The 26832-nt window shown below is 50.8% G+C and overlaps 1 protein-coding gene and 1 pseudogene across 2 annotated transcripts in view; one reads left to right on the forward strand and one right to left on the reverse strand.

The window, feature by feature from the left end:
- The window catches only part of CRAMP1 (cramped chromatin regulator 1), a 73767-nt gene that overhangs the window by 41197 nt on the left and 5738 nt on the right, over positions 1-26832 (forward strand). For both annotated transcript variants that reach the window (XM_037034686.1, XM_037034687.1), the window contains exons 7-20: positions 2291-2376; positions 2782-2905; positions 4430-4511; positions 5013-6155; positions 8355-8535; positions 13330-13511; positions 13618-13692; positions 15202-15283; positions 17233-17337; positions 17570-17748; positions 18440-18508; positions 19069-19297; positions 20086-20250; positions 21330-21475. In XM_037034686.1, the coding sequence (XP_036890581.1) occupies positions 2291-2376; positions 2782-2905; positions 4430-4511; positions 5013-6155; positions 8355-8535; positions 13330-13511; positions 13618-13692; positions 15202-15283; positions 17233-17337; positions 17570-17748; positions 18440-18508; positions 19069-19297; positions 20086-20250; positions 21330-21475 (2848 nt within the window). The remainder of the gene's footprint in view (positions 1-2290; positions 2377-2781; positions 2906-4429; positions 4512-5012; positions 6156-8354; positions 8536-13329; positions 13512-13617; positions 13693-15201; positions 15284-17232; positions 17338-17569; positions 17749-18439; positions 18509-19068; positions 19298-20085; positions 20251-21329; positions 21476-26832) is intronic.
- LOC118978768 (solute carrier family 25 member 39-like) lies at positions 9685-10527 on the reverse strand (annotated as a pseudogene).

Genomic DNA, 26832 nt, shown 5'->3' on the forward strand with positions numbered 1-26832 from the left:
AGGTCCAGTTACAGACTTATCAGACAGCTTTGCAGAGAAGAAAATCAGTCTGAGAAAGGAAAGCCAGACTTCCATGCACACAGAGGAATTACTCTGTTGCTTGTTTTGTGAAAGTATCGCTCGATTGCAGGGGCTCATATAGAACCCTCTGTGTCCTTCCATTCCATCAGAGGTCAAGCTGTGATTCTTCTGTAGACAGAAGAATCTTAACCACTGCGCCCTGGGGAAGCCCAGGCCTAGCCTGTTAGAAGTCTCCTCTGCCTGTCAGCTGTGGGGCTGGTATGTGAGGGTGGGGAATATAGGTCATGTCCCGGGACCAAGGCCAGGCCTGAGGGGCCTTTTCTGTGTGAATTTGACCGTGTATGGCTTTACCTTGTGCAGGCTTGAGCCTCGGGTTGCTTCTAGAAATTCCATTTGAGAGAAAAGAAAGGGGATTGTATTCTTAGGATGGTATCTAGTCATAAAATGAGGACTACCCAATTTCACTTTAAAAAAAAAAAAGGAAGTCGCAAAGTAGCAGTTTAACAGAAAATGTGATTATCTCCAACACAGGTGCTACATGACACAGCACCACCTGCTCTTTAAGTGTGCCTGCTGCTGTTTTTGTTTTATTTGGGGTGCAGATACAACAAAGAGTGATGATGGGCAGAAAAGTCCACTTGTCCCCAGAGCCCTTTGTTGGAGGAGATTACTTAAGAATCTGCGTAGTACTTAATTACCTCTCTCTCTTAAAACTCTCCTCCAGCCCCCTCCTCTGCAACCCTGCCCCAGCTTCATTCACAGTCACACTCACACTCACATTCACACTCACACCCACACCCACACTCACACCGCCACAGCAGCACTTTGCAGGCCTGGGTCTCCCATGGGTCCGGGTAGCTGAACCCACGGGACATACAGCATTCGGTCTCAGTGGAGCGTGGTGCTTGTTTGCGTGGACTCTCTCTCATCCTCTCCAAACCTCTCCTCCTCACAGGATGGGGAGAGCTGGGGTCTTCCAGGTTTCACAGCTGGGAGTGGGACAATTTAAAAACCTGGTTAGCCCTGGCTGGTGTAGCTCAGTGGATTGAGCGCGGGCCTGCGAACCAGAGAATCGCGGTTCGATTCCCAGTCAGGGCACATGCCTGGGTTGCAGGCTGGTTCCCTGCAGGCCAACTCCCAGCAGGGGACACACGAAAGGCAACCATACATTGATGTTTCTCTCCTTCCCCTCTAAAGATAAATAAATAAATAAAATCTTTTAAAAAAATAAAAACCTGGTTAAAACAGAGTCATAAAAACAATATGCAAGGACTTTCAATCTTTTGTAAACACAAACCTACGTTTGTTTACTAACCATAGGGTGGCTGGCCAAGGCCTTTTGTTTGGCGTTTATCCTCAGAGTTCTGTGCTGTTTTTATCTCAGAAACTCTAGCCAAGCTGCCTCATTGGCGACTTACGATTTGCGAGTGGAACGAGCACCAGGGCCCACAGCGGTGGGACCGCAGAATGCTTCCGGGTCATCCGTAGGCTTTCGGAGTTGTCTTGCCCACACTTAACTTGACTGTCATTTTTTAAAATTACCCTGTTGAGTATTTCCAAAGCATTTCAAGTATATTTTTAGAAAGAGCTATTTTTTGTGGCTTTTGTACTCATTTATAGTATTTCTTTAATTCTAATACGTAAATTACTGCCAGATAAAGTGTCACCAACAGCTATAGCAGACAAACTTGGGGCAGATCCTGCTGACTTTGGATCTGCCTGAAGGTCCAAACTGCACCTGTGGGGAACACAAACACATGATGCACCTGTGGGGAGCACAAACACGTGATGCACACAAACACTGTGCTTGTGGGCTGTGAGTGCCCTGAGTCCCCAGGCCCCGATAGTGTGGGTTATAGGGTGACTGGGGGACATTGCTAATGTGGAAGTGCAGCCACCTAGAGCTGGGCTCTTTTCAACCCACATAAAGGTGGGTTGAAACTTCTCAAGGGACTCTAAGGAGTAGGCGCAAAGGGCACACCAGCTGGTGTGTGTCTGACAGGAGCTCCATTGTCATGAGACGGCAGCCGAGGGCACACCACTCACCCAGCGGGGGGCAGAGCCCATTTCCCGTGAAGGGCATCCCTTTCATCATCCCCTTTGCAGTGTGAGGTGTGATTGGAAAAGTATTGGGAAATTCAGACCCTTGCCAGGGTCCTCACCTGCTGAGTTCTGTGTGTATCGACATGCTGGCCCTTTCCTTCCTGTGCTGGACAGTGAGCTACTGTTCAGTTAGAGGTCTCAGCACTTCTTTAAAACTCTTTCCCAGGGCCACCACAGTACGTTATAAAGGGAGAAACCTACGGATTAAAGCGCCCATGTGCCGAGCCCTGAAGAAACTCTGTGACCCAGACGGTATGTGGAAGGTGCTCTGGGGTAGGGTTGGGGAGGTGTTCGGTACTGTTCCATTTAGCAATGGACAGGCCAAGCGGTGTGTCTGAACCTTCCTTTAGTATGTCCACTCAGTAAATCCAAGTCAGCTCAGAAGCCACAGCAGCATTCACACAGGGTGTCATTGGTGTCTGGAGCAAGTCTTATGGCCTTGCGTAGCCCAGTTGTGGCTCTGGCTTGGTGGGTGCCCTCCTGGCCACATTGGCACTTCTCTAGGCACAGGTCCTCGTGGGTTTCTCTGCTAGCTCTGCTTTCCCTCCCAGGCTGGTTGCCCATGGCTCCTCCCCGACGTTGAGTTGTCTGGCCAAGCGCTTTGACTTCTGTGCAGAGACCTATCTGTCAAGCTCTCATGGCCCCTTTCTGTCACAGGCTTGAGTGATGAAGAGGACCAGAAGCCAGTGCGTCTACCCCTGAGAGTCCCCGTAGAGCTTCAGCCAAGGAACAATCATGCCTGGGCCCGCGTGCAGAGCCTGGCCCAAAACCCCAGGCTCAGGTAACTGCCCTTGGTGCTTGATGGGGAGCCAGCTGCCAAGGAAGGGTCCAGAGGAAGGTGTTCGGGTTCCCTTGTGGACCCCTGGGTGAACAGACTTTCCCCACTGCTTTGGAGTCACATGGGGGTAGTGCAAGGGGGTAGTGCACCGTTCTGGGGGTTCTGGTAGTGTGGGTTTTGTGGGCCAAGAGAGCTGGATGGAGAAAGATGTCGTGGTTAGCAGGTTGATGACTATAGAATCTTTCCCTCACTTTCCCCCCAATCCCCTTTCTGTTTCTCTCTATTTCCCTAAAGATTTGTGTCTGAGTTATGGGCAGGGCACCACTCTGAGCAGACTATTTTGCAATTACACCTTTTTTTTTTTTAGATTGAGGTAAAAGTCATGTAACATAGAAGTAACCATTACCATTTTGACGTGTCCAATTCAGGACATTTGAGTACTTTCACAGTATTATACAACTTCCATCTAGTTCCAGGACATTTTTATCACTCCAAAAGGAAACGTCGTACCTGCTAGTCACTTCCTATCCCCTGTGTCTGTGCCTGGCTTCCGGCAACCACTAGTCTGCCTTCTGTCTCTGTGGGTTTGGCTGTTCTGGACGTTCCACATAAGTGGAACCTCATACTGTGGTCCTTCCTGTCTGACCTCTCACTGGGCGTCATGTTTCTGAGGTTCATCTATGTTGCAGTGTGTCCATATTTCATTCCTTCCTTATGTGTTTTTATATTCTTGGGATTAAGGCTGGCCAGACCTCCCTTCTTGAACTTAAAGGCGCCTAATAGAATAGGTTGGTGGGTTGTGCCAAGGTCCATACCCTGGATGAGATCTTGCACTGTGAAGGATATACAAGTCTGTGGCTTCATGTGAGCCTCCAGTTACCTCGATTTAAAAGGCTAATTTTTAAGAAAAGGTATCAAAACTATGAATGTTAAAATGGCAACAAATTCATAACTATTAAAACTGAATCTAAAAAACAAACTAAGTAAACAAGTAAAACAGAAACAAAATCATAGATCTGGAGATCATTTGGAGGGTTACCAGCTGGGAGGGGCAGGAGGGAGAATAGAGGGTAGTAAAAGATTAAGAAGTACAAATTGGTAGGCAGAAAACAGACAGGGGGATGGTAAGAATAGTATAGGAAATGGAGAAGCCAAAGAACCTACATGCACAACCCATGGACATGAACTAAGCCGAGAGATTGCTAGAGGGAATGAGGGTACTAGGCAGAGTGGGGCAATGGGGGAAAAATTGGGACAACTGTAATAGCATAATTAGTAAAGTGGTTTTTTAAAAAAAATTAAGTAGAAGTACATTTTTAAAAAAAAAAGGAATCTGTCTCTTCTGAGACATTGTGGCTCTGGCCCCTCCTTAGTGCCCTTCCTGGATGCCTTTACTCTTTATTGTCCTACTGCCAGCAGCAGCAGCAGCAGTAGGGATTGTCCTACTGCCAGCAGCCTCTGTGGCTGTACAGAAGGTTCTGTCTCTGTGGTAACAGCCTTCCTCTTCCCATCTGTTGTTTCCTGTAGGATGATTGTGGAACTCCATCGGAAGGTCTCCAGCCTCATTGAATTCTTAAAGCAGAAATGGGAGCTCCACGAAGTGCGAATTGTATCTTTTTCCTACGTAAAGCAACACCCCCCCCCCCCAAATTCTGCAGTATCTACTGCCTAGAATGGTGCCCTGCCTCTCACTCCCAGGTTTATGTTGGGTCCCTGTGTGGTATAGCAGCTATGCTGTGAGATAGTGTAGAATCGGAACCAAAACCCACAGCCCCTTGTCCTCTGGGTTTTGGGTGTGAGCCTCCTTTCGGACCTTGCAGTGTTAGAACTCTGTCACAGCAGCCCTGCAGGTGGTGAGTAGCCACCATCTCGCCCGTGGGGTGTGGCCCAAGCATTCTTGTGAGCAGGTTGGTCAAAACGGGCAAGGATAGCTCCATGCTTCCCCTCCTCATTAGCCAGCTCAGAGCCCTACCCAGTCCCCAGCCAGGGCAGCATGTGTTAGGTGTGAAGTTCCTAAAGAAGGAAATGCCTGAATCATGCTTTCCCCAAGGCTCTGTGATACCCAGCGGCTGCTATGCTGCTGTACGTGGTTCCTTGACAGTGTGCTCAGCGAAAGACACTGGCGGAGCGGCAACTGCAGGACTCACTCGTGGAGTCGTCACAGGAGAAAGTGGTGCTGCACCTGTTCCCGGGAGAGAACTGTACACTGACCCCGCTTCCAGGAGTGGCTCGAGTGGTGCACTCCAAGGCCTTCTGCACGGTGCACTGGCAGGAGGGTGGCCGGTGTAAGCAGAGCTCCAAGGATGCCCACTCGCTGCCTCCAGCCCAGATCCTGGGCATCCAGAGTGGGCAGGGTACAGCCAGGGGCCAGGTGAAGTACCCAAGGGGTGGCACTGAAGGCAAGGGTGGGGGGCGGCCTCCTCCTGCCACGGACGCTTCCCAGAGCTCCGGAGAGAGTTCCCCTGAAAGTGCCCCTGGGGAGGGGGCTGCCCTAAGCCTCAGCAGCCCGAATGCTCCCGACAGGCTCCCCCCTGGGCTCCAAGACACTGGGGTACGGCTTGAGAAGACTCCTATGGCAGCTCCTGTAGAGGGCGGAGACAGCCCAGTCCAAGAGCCCGGGGCTGTGATATGTGCCTGTGGCCAGCTCCCAGAGCTGGAGGATGAGCTCTCTCTCCTGGACCCCTTCCCCCGCTACATGAAGTCCTGCCAGGACCTCATCATCCCTGAGCCATGTCACTGCGTAGACTCTCAGCCCTCAGCATGCGTTTCCCCAGAGACTCATGCTCCTAGCAGCGCAGAGGCGGCTGACCTTGCCCGGGCCAGAGCACCATCCCCTGTCCGCAGCCTTCCTGGCCTGGAGTCTCAGCCCAGCCCAGGGCCCCAGCCAGATGTTTGCACTAAAGACTCAGTAGATGCTCCTTCAGACGAACCCCAGGAGAAGGCAAGCCCCTTGGACCCCCCGCCACTTCAGGGACAGCCTTCTGTTAAGCCCCTGAAGGACATCCCTCCCAGCCGCCTGGCCCAGCAGCTCCGTGAGGAGGGCTGGAACCTGCAGACCTCTGAGAGCCTGACACTGGCCGAAGTCTACCTCATGATGGGAAAGCCAAGCAAGCTGCAGCTGGAGTATGACTGGCTGGCTGTGCTGGGTCCCGAGGGCCAGGCCCCCAGTGGCTCCCCACCTGCTGCCTTCCACAAGCAGCGCCTCCTCAGCTGCCTCCTGAAGCTCATCTCCACTGAGGTCAACCCCAGGCTGGTGAGTAAAGGTTGGACACGGCCCTGTAGCACTTGGCCAGGACTCCCACAGGCTGCTCAGAGAAGGGAAGGAGGCAAGGACTTCTGTGACCAAAGAGGCAGAGGTTCTCGCAGGCTATGTTTCATTTTACAGAGCAGGGCCGTGCGGAACACGGGTCGGGCTTTGGCTCCTTGCCAAGCAAAAGCCCTTTCATTCCAGGCTCACACAGGGTTCTAAAGAGGACAGTGACCATCAGGCCATGCCTCTTAGGTCTTGCCAGGCTCCAGTGATTCTGGAGCTGAGCCCTGAGCCAAAGCGACAGTGTACAGAGGTGAAGTGGCAAACTCAGCCAGGAACTGAGCCAGATCAGGCTTTATCTAAGTGTCAGGGGTACTGCAGGTTTTATCAGAGTAGTGACATGGTCAAGTTTGAGCTTTAGAATGGTTGTCCTGGGAGGGCAGCAGTGGCACAGCCTCGATGGAGGGACGGAACAAATAGGATTCTGGGGCTGTGAGCTGCACCCTGTGGGGCTCAGCTGTGTGGGGCCCACTTAGACCTCCATAGGTGGACCTCCGTGGGTAGTTGTCCAAGAGATGACCAGTTGACATAGTCTAGGGCTCCTCAGCAGGGTCCATGGTGTGTAGGTGGTTCCCGAGCCCAGGGAGCAGCTATGAGGCCTGTGGAATGGCAGACCCGGCCAGACAGACCACAGTTATGGCCCCCTACTGGGCTGGCCAGTTAGAGAAGCCACAAATGGGGCAGAGACTTTGACTGGTGGGAATGTCTCGTAGGCTCTCCTAGACTCTCCTAGACACAAGAAAGCAGAGTCTTGGGGCAAGTTGTTCCGGAGATAGCAATGTCTGCGTGGTCTTCAGAAGACTGGAGGCTCAGTTTCTAGGAGGAGCAGCTGAGGGAGCTGGTGGCAGTGGCTTTGGGGGACAGGTCAGGACTACAGGCTCACTGTGCACCCCTGAGTGCTAATTCATGTCAGAACCAAGTGCAGGGGGTGCCTTGGAACACACATGACACCTCCACTTTTCCTGAGCAGACAATGTGTGAACTTGGTGTTCTGTCTTGGTTTCCAGTGTGACTCTCCTACCAGGCTCCTGTTTTCTCAGTTGTGCCTCTGCACAGTGCTGACAGGGGCTGTCAGTAGAGCAGTGGTGAAGTGAATCAGGGCCTCATGAGAGAGGTGGCCCTTGCAGGGGTGGGTGGGGACTGGCTGGACACTATAGAGGATGGTAAGGTGAGGCCTGAGGATGAGCAATGGCCTTCGGATTTGGCAATGTGGAGGTGACCCTCTGGCAGGCATGGGTAATAATAGGGTAGTAGGGTGATTGGACAGAAACAAGTTTAAAAAACTTTGCAAGTTTGTCTTCTGGAAGGATCAGGAAAGGAGACTGGAGGACACGTGAGTATGTTCTGTGCCCTTGGGAAGGAGGATAAGCTAGGCTGGCTCCTGTGAAAGCTGGAAGCAGCACAGCTGAGGTAGTGGCCTTGGCCTCAACTGGAGGGAGAATTGAGCAAGTTGGAAATATTATTGCAGAGAATGCAAAGCAGGGTGCTCAAAGCCATGGTTTCTAAAGTAGGTTCCCTGACAACAGCCTCAGCATCACCTGGGGACTTGTGAAAGATACAGGTTTTGAGGGTCCCACAGACCATATTTTGACACCCTCTACCCGGTGATTCTGATGCAGCTAAGGTGTGAGACCAAAGGCCCTGGCAGAGAATTGGGACCTTGAATGAGAGATGGATGGCCTGGCCTTGTGGTCTCCCGCCTGCTGGGGTTTGGGTGAATCACACTGACATGCAAGTTTCCTGGGGTGTCAGGATGCTGACAAGAGGCTGGCTGGGCACTGAGGCAATTGAATAGTGAGATTGAATAAGCTAAGCAGCAATGTAGGCGGGGGGTGGGGCTGGGGGAGACAGTTCCCATGAAAGGAAAAAGTAGGTCAGAGCTGGGGGCTGAAGAGCCATGGGAGGTATAGGAAGGAGGAGGTGTGGGGCCCCTAAATACCTACCCAACTGGTGACTTTGACCGCTGGCATTGCTGAGTTACTCAGGGATGCTGACCTGTGCCATCGTGGAAGTGTGGTCTCTTAGCCTTTGCTGTCCCTCTAAACTCAGGGACTTCTTAAGCCTTCTGCTCCTGGGCACTCATTCTAGAACCATTGTTCACAGGCTGAGTTAGGCTCTTGTTTTGGCCTTTTTCTATCCTAGGCTCCGGAATCAAATGCCAGCTCTCTGGCCGCAGTGAGGCCTGCTCAGGAGGAGCAGTTGACAACTCCCCCTGGGAAGGTGGTGAACATCAGCTCCCGGAGCCCCCGCTGCCCTCGAAACCAGTCTACCCTTCGCAACAGCAAGACCTTCTCTCCCAGCTCTGCACCTTGCCCCTCCTCAGGTGAGGTTTGACAGCTCCTTTCACCCAGCTCTCACCACCCTGGGCACCCCACTGGGTGTGGGGGCTATTCCAGGGCTGAAAGCACAGGGATGCCTTAGGCCTGGCCCCACGTGGTCACACTCTAGCGAGCGAGGTTAAGATGACAGAAATTGCCACCTCCTCGAGGGGAGGGTGAACGTGGACCACCGAGGGCTTTGGGGTCCTCCAGTGCAGAAGCCAGTGAGAAGCCTGGAGTAGCTCTTGCCAGTTTGTTCACTTCGGGGGTGTTGTGCTTTGTGAGATTAGCAGAAGCCTGCATGACATGCTGCGTTGGCTTAAAGTCTGAGAAGGTTTGGGTCTTTCTGAATCTTAAAGAGAATATTTTTCTTTGTGTCTAAAATATCAGAGTAGCCCTGACAGGCATGGCCCAGTGGGTTGGGCATTCCCCCATGAAATGAAAGGTCGCCGGTTCAGTTCTGGTCAGGACACATGCCTGGGTTGCTGGCCTGGTCCCTGGTTGGGGGTGTGGAAGAGGCACCTAATCAAGAGGCAGCCATTCGATGTTTATCTCACACACTGATGTTTCTCTCCCTCTCATTCTCCCTCTCTTCCGTTCTCTAAAAACAAATTTTAAAACATCTTTTAAAAATAAGAGAGTAAAGGCACCTGAGTTAGCAGGGACTTGCCAGCAGTACGTCAGGAGTCTTGCAGAGTCTGACCTGCCAGGCCGCTGCGTCTTTGCCCCCAGTTGCACATCTGGGAGGTATTTACTTATTTGTTTGTTTGTTTTTGTCATCTTTACACTCAAGTAATTAAGAGGGACAGGCCTAGCTACAACGAACGCACAGGGAAATGGGCAAGGGAGTAGACGGGGTCAGCTAACTGGTCTTGAGCTTGAAATGTGAGGATGGAAAAGTGATGATCCTTGGGGCTTGGAATGAGGACCAGCAGGAAGAAAACTGTCTGAGGGGGGCACGGTGTTCCCAGAGGGATGAGGCACTACCCCTGGGGCTCAGAGTTGGGGGGGAAGAAAAATGAGGCCCCTCTGCTGAGGACAAGGCACCTGGCTCAGTCTCCTCCTGCCCCACCCCACCCATGGAAGAGATGGGGCTCATGTTCCCTTGCTTCTTTCAGAGGTTCACCCAGAGGCTGTTCCAGGTTGAGCCTCTTTCAAGGTGCAAAGCCCCTGAAAGAAACTTTGCCCAGCTCACACGTGCTGATCATGATGGCACAGGGCAGGGCAGCCTCAATGATCCTTGGGAGAAAGCCTGCAGAGGCCCCTGGTGCCAGACTCAGGCCAGATCCTCTGCATCAGCAGCCAGGTCAGTCAGCGTGAGGGGTCGACTCTCACTGCCTCCACCACTCCCCGCACAGCCTGGTGTTGAGTCTTCACCACATTGAAGGGTACAGTCAGGATGGCTGCCACGGTCCCGGAAATGCTGCCAGCCACAAAGCTGATGCCCACTGACGCCTAGACCTTTGGCCTGAGCCCACCCAGCCAGCTCTTCAGCAGCTCCTAGTGGAACCAATACAAGGCTGAAAAGAGTACTTCCCAAAGAACTGTGGGGCCCCAGCCCAGCCACAATAAGTGCCAGCTACCCTGAGCCATGGCAGCTGGGACACAGGCACCCAACTCCCAGTGTGACACATGTTGAACCTGAAGCTTTGTCTGTACCAGCTCTAGGGGGCTGATCACAGTCATGGTGCCCAAGGGGGCCAGAGTACCAGCCACCATGGGTGCATAGAAGTAAGAGGTCAGGGCTGAACTACACAGGAAGGCCTTGAGTTGGCTGTAGGCAGTGAAGTAGATGGCGGTGGCTGGCACAGTCATCACCAGTGTGGGTGGGAGGCTGCTCCACAAGCTCCTGGTGCCCTCATGTCCCACAGTTTTCACAAAGGCATCCATGGTGCCAGTGAAGCGAGAGGGGCCCTGAAACCAGGTGGCACAGTGAGCGCCATTTGGGCACAGGTACAGGGGCTCTGGGACACCATCGCAGTACAGGAGGCACTCCCTTTGGCATGTGAGGGGCACCCAGAGTCAGGGGCTCCAGAGTCGGGTGGGAGGCATCAGTTCAGTGGCCACGGGACGGGGGGAGCCCGTTGAGACTACAGATGAATGAACCTTCAACACATCTAGTGGGGTCATGAAGAGAGGTGACCACAGCCCCAGCACCCAAGGTCACTGTTTGTTGGACAGCGCTAATACCCCCAGGATCTTGATCTTACAGCTTTAACTCTGGCTCTAGGTCAGTACTTGTGCAACATGGGGCCCGGGGCTGGGCTGACCCATGGCAGCTCTGTGGCCAGTGCTGGGTCCCTGCCCATTTTTTCGTTTTCAGACAGAGGGGAAGGGAGGGAGAAAAGGAGAAAAACATTGATGTGCAAGACAAACATCGATCTGTTGCCTCTCGCATACCCCCTGACTGGGAACCTGGCCTGCAACCCAAGAATGTGCTCTGACCAGGAACTGAACCAGTGACCTTTTGGTTTGCAGAATGGTGCCCAACCCATTGAGTCACACCAGTTAGGGCTATCCAGGAGACATTTAAATTTAGGGTCCTCAATTTGGTTACTGGGTATGTAAACCCAGGATCAACGAGACTTGTTTCCTCTGAGGCATCAGTTTGCTTAGTACTTTTTAGTAAAACAGATTACAGCTAATATCGTGGATTTTAAAGGTAGAGGAAAAAAACATTTATGCACCCTGCGGCCCTGCCCTTTGTGCCCCTGGCGTAAATCTGCGCTGAGTGTGCCTAAGCTCACCTCCTTCCCTTCACTCACCAAAGTCTTGTGACTGTTTCTGAGACTGACCTGATGAGATGGGATGTCTGGAGATGCAGGGGACAGCAGGTGCTGAGGGCTGGCGCATTTCCTTCGTGTCCTATGACCCAGAAGACTTCCACGTTAGTCATGAAGAGTGTCATAAATGCTCCCATAGGCAGACTTTCTTGCCACTACACCTCGGCCGTCCTGGACATCTAGAACATCCACACTGGCCAGGCTTTCTGCGCTGCTTACTGATGTATGGTGCACCATGCAAGAGGCAAGCTGGTCCTGCCTCTGCTCTTGCTCTGATCTAGGCGGGTGCCCTGAAGCCTGCAGTAACTTTCTGGCTGAAGAGACCTAGTGTTCTGGTGTGTTAACAGTTCTCTTGGGCAGTGATTTTCAGCCTTTCTCATCTCATGGCACACAAACTATTTACTAAAATTTTGCAACACACCAAAAAAGATTTTTGCCAATCCGACAAAAAAATAGGTATGATTTTGATTCATTCACACCAGATGGCTGTTGTTGAGTTGGCTGTTGCCATTTTTTTTATTTGACAATCTAAGGGAAAAGAAGTCAGTGCCCCTGACTAAATGGTTAGTATTGCATGTTTTAAAAATTGTTGTGGCACAGTTAGGAACTGTTGCTCTAGGGCTGTTTTCCACTCAGACAGTGTCACTAGCTCTGTGTCTTCTCTAACGTACCGGGCTATGAATGGCCCACCTGTTCAGTGCTCGGAGGTTCTGTCTCCTTGAGAGCACTTCCTAGGTGCCTTCAAGAAAACCCGGCTGCTTCAGTGTCAGGTTCAGCACCTCCTGCAGGCCTCATTTTTGTTTCTCCTCGCCTTTATCCTGTTTCCGTGCTACTGCTCATGAGGAAGGCAGCAGCACCTGTGAATTGGTTCTCGCAAATAGAGGCGTGGTACCTGCTCGTGAGACTATTTATATAGTCTTTCTGTTAAAATTTTGTAATTTCATGTACTCTTCTCCCCCCCCCCCAGGATTTTATTTATATACTTTTATAGAGAGGGGTAGGAAGGGAGAAAGAGAGAAACATCATTGTGTGGTTGCCTCTCACACCCCCCACTGGGGACCTGGCCTGCAACCCACGCATGTGCCCTGAGTGGGAATTGAACCGGTGACACTCTGGTTCGCAGGCCAGCACTCAGTCCACTGAGCCACACCAGCCAGGGCCCATGTACTCTTTAATATCCATCCTCTTTCTGAACTGAGGGTGCTTCTAGACCAGTGCACCTGCAGTGCTAGAATCCAGGCTGGTGCTTAAAAGACCCAGTCTCTGGATGCCATGAGTGTCAGTGTAAACTCACAGGTTTGCAAGTAATAATAAGAGACGCAGTTTACCATGAATCAAGGGTGCTTTGCAGCAGCATCCGCAGTAATAAAAACAGTGTGTAGAGTCCCAAAACAGTGGTTCTCCAGTAAATATTTTCTGTCCTCAGAAATTGTGTAAATCTCAGAAATATGTGTAAATCTCAGCCATTTACACAAATCTCTGAGTCTGGGTTTTGCGTAATTAGAGATTTAGATCATATATGAGCAACTATGGCCCACAGCCTACTGGTTGTAAATAAAAATTTCTTGGCACATAGCTGTGCTCTCTGGTGCATACACATGTTGTCTGTAGCTACTTAAGGGCTACAGTTCACTGTTTTGTGCTGCAGAGCTGAGTTTAGCAGAGGATGTCTGTGTAAGCCCACAGAGCAGCATTTATTATCTGGCCCTTTAAAGGGAGTTTGCTGACCTCTGGTTGGTCTACACCAGATGTTCTGGTGGTTCCTCTAGCTCTGGAAAGTGAAGGCATAGAGGAACGTGCCTTTATCCTGTCAGGCGAGAGCTATGATCTCATCATGGAAACTAGAATTTCAGAAAGGTGGAAAAGTAGGTCTTTTGGGACTAAGATATGGGAATTTCTTTCACTGAACAGGTTGTCAGGGGTTCTTCCTGATTTTCTTCCCAGTGGGACTCCATTCACAGTGGAGACGTTTCTAGCTGACTGTAGCTGTGTTCACTTCCCCTTCTCTTTTTCTAGGTTTGAGAAACCCTCCAAGACCCCTCTTGGTGGCTGGTCCCTCCAGTACAGGAAGCAGTGATTCAGATGGTGGCCTTTTTGCTGTCCCAACAACTTTGCCACCCAACAGCCGACATGGGAAGCTCTTCTCTCCCAATAAAGAGACAGAATTGACGTTCCTTCAGCATCTGAACTCCATCAGCGTAAGTGCAAGGACCGTAAGTGCGAGGACCGCACCCCTGCACTTGCCTGCTGAGGCGAGTTTGCTGTGAAAACACTCTCAGGGATCGGGCGCTCTTTTCCTCACAGATGCAGTCGGATTTCTTCTTGCCAAAGCCCCGGAAATTGCAGAACCGGCACCTGCGGAAGCCACTGGTGGTCCAGGTCAGGAACCCTAGTCAGGTCTGCACGGCTTCCCGCTGGCCAAGCAGCCAGACACACTTTTTCTTTTGTGTCTCCGTGTTCACCTGAAATGGGGAGTCCCTGTCCCTTTCTTCCTCTTTCTAAATAGGATAAGTAAAATAATAACAGTGTCCCTAACTGTATCTGAAATTAAAGATAATCTTTGCACAACATGAAAATTACTTGCAAAAAAAGATAAAGTTCTGGGGATTCGAGTGTCGGGAACATTCCAGATTAGTATGTATTTGAGGACTTTCAGAACTTCGCTTTATAAACACTGCTTCAGTGGAAGCAGTTGGCAAGGTTTATGGATTGGTCAGAGGCCAAACTGCATCAGTGTTCACAATGGTGACCACTGGGGGACCTGCAGGTGACATGTGCAGACCGGAGAGGAGATCCAGGAATGAGCTGCATGTGAGAAAGAGGGCAATTTTATTTGGAGGTAGAAAGATGAAAGAGGTGAAATGACTGTGGACTGAGAAAATTATGAGTATTCATTGTTTTGGGATTAATGCTTAGATCTCCTTTTGTTAGACTCTTAAAAATCTCTTGAGATTAATTTATTTAGAAATGAAAGATTGCATGGTGGGTCTTAGGAAGAACGATGTGTGCTAAATCCCAAGTGTTTTTGTGTGTGTGTGCAGACTGTAGTTGGCTCTTGACCAGAAAGTGCGTTTAGAGCAGAGCAGACAGGTCTTTTAACGGGTCACCACAGCGCCGAGCAGGTCCGGCGGCCCTGTCGAGTCTGCAGCCCCGGGAGCACTCCCTTTACTCCTTGCCAGCACTTTGGCACACCTCTAAGGGGCGTAGAGATGTCCTTTGTATGTCAGCAGAGAGGCAGCTGTGCCCTCAGAGCTGGAGGTCCTCCGGGCACTTTTGGGTTGACAGATACTTTCTGTTAATGTTTTACTTTAAAGAGTAACCATTTCAGCAATTAATATTTCTTTAGATGGTATTTGTCACATTGGAACTTAATTATTCACACACAGAAGCCCTGGGCAGATAGGCAGGCGTGGGCACCGGGATGGGGTGGAGGGCCTCAGGCCCTTGGCCTGTGTTACAGCCAGCAACTTTGTTTTCTTCTTCACCTCAAATTTGACAAGACCCAGAATAAGCGGGTGTGTTTTGCAGCATTCCACACTGAGCAGTTATAAAGAGATGTGTGTGACGAGTTGCATTCCAGCCAAGTCCAGAAGAACTTTCTGGATTAACAGTAGATGGCTCTGACATTTCTGCAGTTTCCCTGGGGGAAGGTTTGATCTCTGGGATTCAGAGAGGACGCAATGTTCAGGGCTCTGTATCCACAGGGCATGTTCGTCCTCAGACTTTTTCAGGTGCCCTTGTGTCATTAGCTCTGGAACCAGGGCCATCCGGTCACGCTCAGCTTGCCATTAACTGGAACGCCCATTTATAACTTCCCTGGTTTCCTGAGTGATATTTGGTGTTGGGGTTTTTCTTGTCACCTGATTGTTGGCACTTTTCCCTCCACAGAGAACCCTGCTTCCTAGACCATCTGAAAACCAGTCCCACAATGTCTGCTCCTTCTCTATCATGTCCAATTCCTCCATAACTGGTAAGCACTGGGGCTGCTGGGGTTGGCTTTTCACTCCACTGTACTCGCATGTGGCCTCGTCTTTGGAAAAGGCAGGCGGTTGCTTTCACAGCTCTTGGAGTACAGTTCCAGCACTCACCTGTCCAGTATGTCAGCCGACACTGAGTGTGCTGCTGGCTGGGCCCGGGCTGCAGCGCGGGCAGACGTGGGCCTCTGGCAGGTGGTGCACAGGCAGCTCCTTCCAAGGGTGGGCTTAGGCGGCCCTGTCAGGAACGCTTTGCTTAGTGTAGTCTGCCCTCTCTCTGATGTTTTGTCCAGCTGTTTGTTTGTTTGTTTGTTTGTTTTATTCTTTGGAATAGATGTGACCTTGGGGTATACAACTTAGGCCTTCCATAGGTCTCTAAAGTCACTAACTGCCCTGGCTCTTTCTTACCTCAGTGGGAATTTTTTAGTGAAATGCATACTCTGTGGCTTAGCTTTTGAATCAATCTTGATTTTCTTTCTTTCTTTCTTTTTTTTTTTAAGATTTTTTTCTTTTGCCCTGGCTGGTGTAGCTCAGTGGATTGAGCACGGACCTGTGAACCAGACGATCGCAGTTCAATTCCCAGTCAGGGCACATGCCTGGGTTGCAGGCCAATTCCCAGCAGGGGACACATGAGAGGCAATCATACATTGATATTTCTCTCCTCCTCTCCTTCCCTTCCTCTCTAAAGATAAATAAATAAAATCTTTTTTAAAGAGATTTTTTTTTCTTATAGAAGGGCAGGAGANTGTGGCTTAGCTTTTGAATCAATCTTGATTTTCTTTCTTTCTTTTTTTTTTTTTTAAGATTTTTTTCTTTTGCCCTGGCTGGTGTAGCTCAGTGGATTGAGCACGGGCCTGTGAACCAGACGATCGCAGTTCGATTCCCAGTCAGGGCACATGCCTGGGTTGCAGGCCAGTTCCCGGCAGGGGCCAGTTCCCTGCAGGGGATGCACGAGAAGCAACCATACATTGATGTTTCTCTTCCTCTCTCCTTCCATTCCCCTCTAAAAGATAAATAAATAAATTTTTTTTTTTTTAAGATTTTTTTCTTCTAAGGCCCTGGCTGGTATAGCTTAGTGTATTGAGCACGTGCTCAATCAAACAACTGTGGTTTGATTCCCAGTCAGGGCACATGCCTGGGTTGCAGGCCAATTCCCAGCAGGGGACACATGAGAGGCAATCATACATTGATATTTCTCTCCCCCTCTCCTTCCCTTCCTCTCTAAAGATAAATAAATAAAATCTTTTTTAAAAAGATTTTTTTTTCTTATAGAAGGGAAGGAGAGAAGGAAAGGGAGGGAGGAAGAGAGGAAGAGCAACATCTAGCTGTTGCCTCTCCCACGCACATCCCCATCCCCCCAAGGTGACCTGGCCCGCAGCCTAGGCATGTGCCCTGACCACAAATCAAACAGGGGCCCTTGCGGTCTGCAGGATGATGCCCAGCCCACTGAGCCACATCAGTCAGGGCTCTCTCTTGATTCTGACATTTCAGATTTCCTTAACTGCTAGACTCAGACAGCTGTTGATTGGTTTTTCTCATTCCTCATTTTTATCTGCAGAAAGCCTAGTAGGAAAGAGCTCAATTGCAGAAGCAGAATCTGAGTCCAAGATTTGATGCTCTGACTTCCTCAGAGGGGCTTGTAGGTTAGCTCAGGTGTGCCTCACCCTTAAAGAGCCCTCAGCAGGGCATGACAGTGCTGACCGACGTTATCCGCCAAGGGCACAGTGGTACAGCCATCATGGATGCCGGAGTTTTCTCCTCCGTGGGGGCCTGTTCGACCTCCAACTTCTTCAAGTTAGCACATATTTGCAATGTTCAGTGTGGTTTCCACCTTGGCTCAGCTTCCAGTTGTGTCCCGACTGGCTGTGAAGCAAACTCTGTAGCTCCCATTGTGCGCTGGGGGCAAGTGGGCTTAATGTGGCTGCTTTCTGTTCTTTTCTCACAGGGAGAGGATCATTCCGGCCCATCCAGTCTTCCCTGACCAAAGCAGCTCTGTCTCGGCCGATCATGCCCAAGGTCCTTCCACCCCAGGCCACAGGCCACCTGGCCAGTAAGTTGTTGTGACCAGCATGGAGACAGTCACCACTGAGGGTTCTGAGTGATGTTTCTGTTTTCTTCTTCCCTAAGCCATGCTGTCTTAGTGTTCTCCAGAGAGAACAGGAAAGTCATTGCCCTTGCTCATCAGAGTGAGGCACGAGGGAGAGGCTGTTCCCTTGAGCCCTGTGGAGGGTTGTTGGGGATGTCAGTAGAGCTTGGGCCGGCAGCGTCTTTTCTGTTGCCAGGTGCTGTTGACTTAGCAGCTACAAGTGCTGGCATTATCCCCGGGAGCCCCCTCCCCGTCTTGGATGCCGAGGGCTTGTCTGGCATCTCTCCACTGTCTTCGGATGAGGCGACAGCTACCCTCTCGAGTCACAACTCCACTGGCACCCACCAAAATAGAGACCCTATTCCCGCCGTGGGGGTGAGTATTTAGAAGGGCTTCTCTGAGCTACCACCAGCTTTTGGGATGGGTTGGTCACTCTCCAAAGGGACGGAAGGCAAGATGATGGAACTGAGGTCATGCTGGACTCCAGTTCTGCCTCAGGAGGGGACAGGTCCCAGTGGCTGGAGGAGAGCTGCTAAGCCAGAGAAGCCCTGGTATGCGAGAGTGCCGCATGGCTCAGAGGAGAGAGCCATGGAAGGAGACGGAACGGCGAGAGGCTTGCTGGGTGACCCTGGAGAATCAGAACTGAGACAAGGAAGAGCTGGATGTCAGCAGACTTCTGTGTCAGCTTGGCCTGAGAAGGAACATGAACCAAGTTCACCAACATTGGGCCTAGTGGTCCCTGACCAGCACTCCTCTCCGCCTTTGTCGGCCTTCAGGTTTCTCTGGTTTCACAGCCCAGCCCCTGAAGACTGAGATTTTGAATTTACAATCCTAAGTGCAGCAACTTGTTGGCCCACCCTCTGGAAGCAGTGGGCTTGCTTGTTCGCACTGGAAGAGGTTTCCAACCTAGACCACAACATGTTGGTCTGCTGCTGGTTGTTCAGGAAGCTGGGGAGTGGGATGGCTCTTTCCTCACGAGCTTAATGTCTCACTAGCCCTTGGGCAGAGGTCTGGCAGGCTGTGTGGAGGGGCTCATTGGCACTCATGGTGTGTTCTTTCCTTGTAGAGTACAAGCGATCCATTTATCAGCATCCCCCCGAGGCCTGAGCAGGAGCCGATGACAGACGATTTCCAGGTAATGTGTGCTGATGGCTGCTAAGCGAAGTAGCTACCCCAGGAACCCCCTCCAGTGCTGAGTCCCTATCCTCCTGGTCCTGCCACCAGACCTAGCATCCCTGCTGTGGACTGCCAGGATGTGAGAAGGACACATGGACACCCAGTGGCTTTGTTCTTCCATTGCCTAAATAGAACACACATTTCCCATCTATGGCTGACTCAGACACAGTTTTGGAGATCTGTTTCTTGAGCTAAGGGGAGGAAGTTATCGGCTGGTAGCACTCCTCAGCACTCACCTTCTGCCTCGGTATTACCAGCTGTCTTGCCATCAGGGGAAGCTGGTCCAGAGTAGCAGGGTACCTTGGCCAAGGCCACCCTGGCCCGCATCCCTAGAGTGGTTTCTAGAGAAGTAAATCCCCCACTGTGTTTCTTACTGGAAAGGGAGGAGATGCCTTCTAGGGTCATCACCTCTCTGTTGACTTGCCCATCACTTTGTTACCACCAAGTGGGGCTGAGGTGGATTCATCTGTTCTTTATTAGGGACTGATTGTGTGTGAACAGCTCCCCATCTCCCACCAGGGTTCGCCGGTTCTCTCCTTATCAGAGCTGTCCAAGGCTCCTCCCCACAATGGACTTTCCACCCCGCCCTTGGCAGAGGGCTCCAGCACTCGGCTTTCTCCACCTGATGTTTCTGCTCTGCTGGATATCTCCCTGCCTGGCCCACCCGAGGACGTGCTCTCACAGGGAGAGCCTGCCACTCAGATCAGTGACTCCATCATCGAGATTGCCATCAGTTCTGGCCAGTATGGTAATGCCCCTGTACACCCTTCTTGGAATCAGTTCCCCATTAAGATAAAGGATACGGGCTTGCCCTTGACCTCCCATCTGAGTATTGGCCAGACCTGCTGGGTATGTTTTCCCATTCCGCTCTCCTTTTGCATAACAAGCACCTGCCTTGGCCAGCAGAAGCAGGGGCAGCACAGGTCAATGAGGTATGGCTAGCTAGGATCTGCGGCTGTTTATGGTCTGGTGAGACAGCTCCTGACCTTGAGACTGCTAGTGGGCCATCGAGGCCTCTTCAGCCTGAAGAGATTAGACAGGGCATTGTCCTAGTTGGTTATGAGTCTGGGTGGACGCCTTTGGGTTTTGCATGTTCCAGGAGAGGGTTGGTCTGATGTCCTGGTAGTGATGTGGTTAGCATCTGCTGATGTGATTTAGGCCATAGATTCAGATGGAGCTGGGGTCACAGCCTGGCAGGGCGTGGCTGTCGGCAGGGTCATTGGCTCATTTGTGAACTGGGAATAGCATGCACTCCACAGGGCTGTCGTAAGCACCTGTGAGGAGATGTAGGTGAAGCTCTGGGCATAAGGCCTGACTTCATCAGTGATCGCTGCGGCTGTTTTCACTGGGGGTGGGGGGGAGTGTGTGTTTCTGCTATAGGGGGGATCCCCTTCACAGACCAGTGTTGTTCATCCTTGTTGGGGGTCCTAGCAGTGTCTTGGGTCTCCAGAGTTCAGTGGGCCTTAGTAACAGGTTGAGGAAGCGGAGTGCTGTTCACCCCACATGGCATCTCTGACCCAGGATTTTGGTTGACAGGTGAAGGAGTCCCTCTTTCTCCAGCAAAACTAAATGGCAGTGACAGTTCCAAGAGTCTCCCCTCCCCATCCAGCAGCCCCCAGCCAGACTGGATTGCCTCACCCACCCACGACCCCCAGTGGTGCCCCAGCGACCCCACCGACTCATCCCTCAGCAGCTTGTTTGGTGAGTGTCGGGGTGCCCAGGTGTGTGTCCTAGACTAGCAGGGGGCCAGCAGGGCTCCACATGGTGAACTTGCTGGGGGGACTAGGATCTGGGTTCTCTGTGCTATCTGGCAGAACTCCCTCTAGGACCGTTTGCTTCTTTTCCAGGGTTTATTTTCTCTTCACCACTTATATGTGAGAGAATGTCCGTATCTTCAGTGTGCAGTTTACTGAGCTTTGGCGGATATAAACCCTTGTAACCCACAGTACAGTTGAGATGTAGCCCATGGCCATGTCCCCTGTGCCCTTCTGCAGCCCAGCAAGCTGTCCTGGCCCCTTCCCAACCAGGGTCTTCTGTTCTTGCTGCCAACAGTGGGGAGAAATGGGCTTTTTATGCTCTTAGGCTCCCTCTTTTTTTCCTCAGCAAAGTATTCTGATGTGGCCAGTCCAGCTGTCTTGTGGCACCGTTCGGCACACTCGCAGGGTGTGTTCATCCTCACGGGGCCCCGGGTGTTTGGGTGATGGGAGGGGGATGTTGGGGAGAGGCTCACTGGCCTCCGTAGGAAGAGCTTCTGAGACATGTCCGGATCCACGCACTTCGCCTTTTAGAGAGCAGCCAGTACGTACACGGCCGTTGGACTGCAGCCCCAGGGAGGAGTGCGCTGTACACATGTTGAACAGGGTCAGCACCCTATGTGGGCGCCACACCCGACAGCCCAGAATGTGGCTCTGCGCTGGGTGATTCAGGGAGCCAGCACCCGATGAGTGTTTCTTGTTACATCAGAGCCCCATGGAACAGTACAGACCACTCCAAAGTCAAGTACGAATTGTGAAAGCTTGGAAGCCTCCTTATATGGAGGTGGGAGTGGTGACTGGAGAGCGGAATACTGAGTACCCCTGGAAATATGAGGTCAACTTAAGTGTGCTTCTGGGGACCCTCCAAGGCTCCCTACCTGAGAAAAACCAGGGTAACTGTGGCTCTACATGTGCGGGCAGAGGCCTGTGTGCTCCTGGTGAGGCCACCTCCATCCCACGGGGTCCTTCTCTTGGCCTGGTACTAACCAAGCCAGTCTCAGGGCTTGTTCTTCCTCCTCTTGGCAGCAAGCTTCATCTCCTCGGATAAAGGCCGGAAGATGCTGCCAACTCCCGTGGGGACCCACAGTGGCACCTCCCTGCTGGGCCCCAGCCTGCTAGATGGAAACTCAAGAGACTCGTTTGTGTCCAGGTCCTTGGCCGATGTGGCAGAGGTAAGTACAGCACCTCACATGTGAATTAGACTTCCAACCCGTGTACCAGAGGTAGCCAGGTCCCTTCAGCTGACCTGTTTGGTTATTAAGAACTATTCATCCTGGTGTCAGAACGAGGAGTCAGCTCGTGCATATCCAGGTTTGTGGCTTCTGAGAAGGGAAACTCTGGTGGCAAACAAAGTAGTAGCTGAGCCCTGGAGGCATCAAAACCTGGGAAGTCCTGTTGTCAGGGTTGGCTGTGGGGACTCTGCGGCTACCCCGGTCTTGTGTCCTTCACCAGCCGCTTGACTTCAGCAGGTAGCATGGCCTGTGACGCTGACGCTCCTGGTGGGGGGGTAAAGAGCGGTTGCAGGAGGCTGTGTTGTCCCTGCTGCCACCTGACGGGAGGGGGCCTTCGAGCAGCACCTCCCTGTGTTATTACTTGTCACTGCCCCCCAGGCAGGAAGGGTACAGGCACCCCCATGGGCTCCTCTCATGGTCAGGGTGATGACCATGAAGTCACACTGTGGCAGACCCTTACAATAGAGATGTGCAAGCAGGACTCGGTTTGTGACCCTCATCTGTGGACCAGAATGCGGTGTCCCTCCTTCTTAGGCCAGGTCGTCTACTCATGTAGCCACCCCGGCTCCATCCCACGTGGTATGAGTAGTGTCCGAGCAAGAAAGGCTTGCAGGGATGCACACTTGTTGAAGGAGTGGAGACAGGTACATTTAACTGTAAGGCAAGGGACAAAGTAACAGGTACTGAAGAGAGAGTTTATGCTTAAAATGGCATCTAGAATGCCACTTGGATGGGCTTGGTCCTGTTGTTAAAAGTCCTGGGGCAGTAGTTCCCACGCTCTGGTTCCCTGTGTTGCTGTGGTATTCGTGAGTGTCCCTCAAGGGTTTTATAGTAAGATTCTGGGGGGAAGCCCTGGCTCAGAGGCGGCTCACACACTGGTGTCCCCTGGCCATTCAGCTCCCGGTATCTTCACGGGAGTCTTACTAAGATCTGAGGAACCTAATGGGAAGGCTTTGGAGGATTCTCAGCTAACCCCTGACGTGAATGGAAATTTCTGCCAAAAACAAGCTAAAGAGTACAATATAATAAATACAGTAAATAAATATAGTAAATTCCCTTCCTCTTGAGCATTTCCGTGGCCACAGAACCTTTATTTAGAGAACACTTCGTGACTCTAATGTCCCCCAAAAGGCTGGTCTCTTTCCCTTCCTGTGTCTGTGTGGACATCGTTTATAAGCGCCCAGTTCCTGCAAAGGTGGGCACTGCACAGACACCCCAAGACAACATGCCAGGACTGTGATGTTTAAAGGTGGTCCACAGACCCACTGCAGAACAGTTTGGACTTGTTAGGATGGCAGACTGTGGGCCCACCGCAGGCTCAGCAGAACTGAACTTGCATTTTTTTAAAAATATATTTTGTTGATCATACCATTATACTTGTTCTATTCCCCCCCTTCATTCCCCTCCACCCTGCACACCCCCTCCCCCACCTTCCCCCCCTTTAGTTTATGACCACATATCTCAAGTTCTTTAGATTCTATATTTCCCCTACTATTCTTGCCCTCCCCCCTATTTTCTATCTACCGTCTATGCTACTTATTCTCTGTACCTTCTCCCCCTTCTCCTCCTCCCACTCCCCTGTTGCTAACCCTCCATGTGTTCTTCATTTCTATGGTTCCACTCCTGATCTAGCTGTCCTCTTGGTTTGCTTTTGTTTTAGGTGTGGTTGTTAATAACTGTGAGTTTGCTGTCCTTTCACTGTTCATATTTTTCATCTTCTTTTTCTTATATAAGTCCCTTTAGCATTTCATATAATAAGGGCTTGGTGATGATGAACTCCTTGAACTTGACCTTATCTGAGAAGCACTTTATCTGTCCTTCCATTCTAAATGAAAGTTTTGCTGGATAAAGCAATCTTGGCTGTAGGTCTTTGGATTTCATGACTTGGAATACTTCTTTCCAGCCCCTTCTTGCCTGTAAGGTCTCTTTTGAGAAATCCGCTGACAGTCTGATGGGAACTCCTTTGTAGGTGACTGTCCCCTTATCTCTTTCTACTTCTAGGATTCTCTCCTTCATTTTAATCTTGGGTAATGTAATTATGATGTGCCTTGGTGTGTTCCTTCTTGGGTCCAACTTCTTTGGGACTCTCAGAGCTTCCTGGATTTCCTGGAAGTCTATTTCCTTTGCCAGACTGGGGAAGTTCTCCTTTATTATTCAAATAAGTTTTCGACTCGTGGCTATTTCTTTTCCCCTTCTGGTACCCCTATAATCTGGATGTTGGAACGTTTAAAGATGTCCTGGAGGTTCCTAAGCCTCTCCTCATTTTTTTGAATTCTTGTAACTTCACATTTTTCTGTTTAGTCATTTCTTCCTTCCTTCTGGTCCACTCCCTTGATTTGAATCCCAGTTTCCTCTCCATCACTATTGGTTTCCTGTGCATTTCCCTTCATTTCAATTAGTTTAGACTTCATCTGTTCCTCTAATTTGTGGCTAAAATCAACCAGTTCTGTGAGTGTCCTGATTACCAGTTTCTTGAACTGTGCATCTGAGAGGTTCGCTATTTTTTTTTCTCTTAGTTATCGGCTCTGGGGCTTTGAGTTCTTGAGCCATATTTTGAACTGTTTGTGCCTGTTACATATGAGGAGCAGAGCCCTAGGTGTTCACCAGGGCTGGGCCACTCAGTCGCTGGGTTGTGATGCTGTATGTAGGAGCAGGGCCAAAGGAAAGCAATGGCGGGGCCCCTCTGCTACCTCCCGCCACCACCGCGGGTTGCGTAGTCTGTCCCACTGTGGGTGAATTGTGCGACCCCTGTCAGCCCGCTGCTGGGTTCACCCACTGAGGCCTGCACAGTCCATCTCACTGCTCATTCCTTTGCTGGTTTATCTGTGTGCAAATGTGTGACCACAGCCAGCCCGCCACCCCGAGCCCTCACTGGGTCAGCCCGACACAGAGCTGCCTGGACGCCTGGGGTTGGGGGATCTTTCTTGCCTGTCCCTGCTCCACTGCTGGCTCCGCCCCTCTTACTGGTCCTGGTTGAACGGTTCCTTGTTGTCGGACTTCCGTATAGTTCAATTTTCTGTTCTTTGGCTGTGTCTTTGTTGTATTCAGATTTGGTTGTGGGAGAAGGCACAGTGTTTCCACCTACGCCTCCATCTTGGCGGAAGTCTGAACTTGCATTTTTTAAAAAATATTTTATTTATTTATCTTTAGAGGGGAAGGGAAGGAGAGAAATATCAATGTATGGTTGCCTCTTGTGAGTCCCCTGCTGGGGACTGGCCTGCAACCCAGGCATGTGCCCTTGACTGGGAATCAAACCGTGATCGTGTGGTTCGCAGGCCCGTGCTCAATCCACTGAGCTACACCAGCCAGGGCTGAACTTGCATTTTTAACAAAATCTGTGGGAGGCACATTGCACACAAAGGTAAGCAGCACAGAACAAAGGCAGGTGCATTCATGGATTGCTAAACCCAAAGCCAGTAACACACAGTCACCTGCAGAAACAGCAGGTATTTATCAAAAGGATCTGACCAGACACTGTGCACGTTCAAAAACATGACTATTTTTAAGATAGTCTTTATCGTGTAGAAGTGCAGTTTGAAACATGTGGCTGAAATGATCTGATGGTAGAATTTGAATAAAAGTGATGGGAGCAAAGAGTGTGTTGGAGAGAGGGGCCTAGATTGGCCACGGATTGGTGAGGCTGGTGACGGATGTGCGGGGAAGACGGTCACTGTTCCCTCTACTTTTTGAAAACAAATTGCAGTTTGTTTTATTTCTCATAATAAAAGTTTTAAAATTCAGTTCAGGCCATACTCAGAATTTTCCAAGGCTTCTTATTTCATTATATCGTGTAGTTCGTTGACGACGTTCCAGGCACTGCGACAGGCACTGAGTGAGTAAAACAGACCCTCCCACCAGAGGCTTCCACTCCAGCAAAGGAGACAGGGTGTAAACCCTGAAGACTGTATGTTCCATGTATTTGTCCACAGAGTAAAATGCTACCACCTAAGACCTTTCTGTACACACTTGAGGCTCTCTCTCCTTGTCTTCAGCTCTTCCTTACTCACTGTCACATCCAGGAGCTTTCTTATTAATGACAGAGCCGAGGCCTGTTTCGCCCCAGCTTTTTGCACTTCCTGTTTCTTCTGGCAGGAGTGTGCTCACCACCCCCATGGCAAACTGCCCCCTTTCTCCACTTAGGTCTCCTCCAGGCAACCGCACAGTGTCTGTGTTCCACTCGGTGCCATTTGTCTCTCTGTCTGACTGTCTTCCTTCCACAGTCTCATAGAGAGGGAACCGCCACTCGGATCCTGGCAGCCAGATGCGCCAGGCTCACAGCAGGCTCCCTGCACACTTGTCAAAACAGTTCAGGCTGCAGCACATGGGCGGTGGGGGGCGGTGGGGGGGTGGCGGGACCTCCATTGCGGCCCCCTGGCCTTCCTCCTCTCGAAATTTTGTTTCCTTATATCAAAGAAAGTGTTAGAGAGTGATTGTGCACACATGGGGAGAAGAGGGGTGTCAGCAGGATGTCAGTCTTTTGAGGAAACAGGTTCTTTGAAGATGTAATTCCAGCAGCCAGGAAGTAGAGAAAGGCTGGAATGAAGGTGTGCGTATATTCTTGTGTAGAGGCACAGAAACTATTATTTGGGCATTCTGCAGGGAGGCATTCTTATTGGTCACTCCGATACCAAGATTGGACGCAAAGTGGAGAGTGAGAGTTACTGAAGGATTGCAGATGGACTGGGCGCTCAGCCGGCGTGTTGTTTCTGACAGACGTGGTCTAGAGGCGTGTGCTGCTGAGAAAGCAGATGCGCATGCAGCTGTGGGGTGGGGTCTGGCCCTGCAGGCTAACGCGTGGTGGGCAGGCTTACTGCAGCCTCGTCGCATCCTTCAGCGGACTGCACCTGCCTCAACCGAGCGGAAGGTTTCTGAGGAACACCGAACTGTCTTCACGGACTTGTTCCTATAGTCTAGTTTTATTCTGTTGGTAAAAGTAAGTTACTTTAAACATACATACACATATACACATGCACGCAAGTACGTGTGTGTGCGTGCGGGTTACCTTTCACAGGCACAGAAGTAGGGGGGAATCTCAGTTCAGTGAAAAAGAAACTAATTTAAAGCTGCTTTGTATGTAAAAATTGTTTGACTCTACAGTTCTCACACTTACTGAGGGCAAAATGTATAGTTGATAGAGGAAATTACTATAATACACATCCAGTGTGTTATGTTTATCAAGTTATGTACCCAAATGGAAAGATAGGTTTGAGAAGCTGTTCAGAAGCCTTGGTATTTTAAAAACTGGCAGTATTTCAAAGACGTACTTCTAATAGTTCATCTCTCCTTCTAATTATGAG

This window comes from Sturnira hondurensis, unplaced genomic scaffold (genome assembly GCF_014824575.4).
Source record: "Sturnira hondurensis isolate 20B ecotype Veracruz unplaced genomic scaffold, ASM1482457v3 Scaffold0022179, whole genome shotgun sequence".
In the NCBI taxonomy this organism is placed as follows: Eukaryota; Metazoa; Chordata; class Mammalia; order Chiroptera; family Phyllostomidae; genus Sturnira; species Sturnira hondurensis.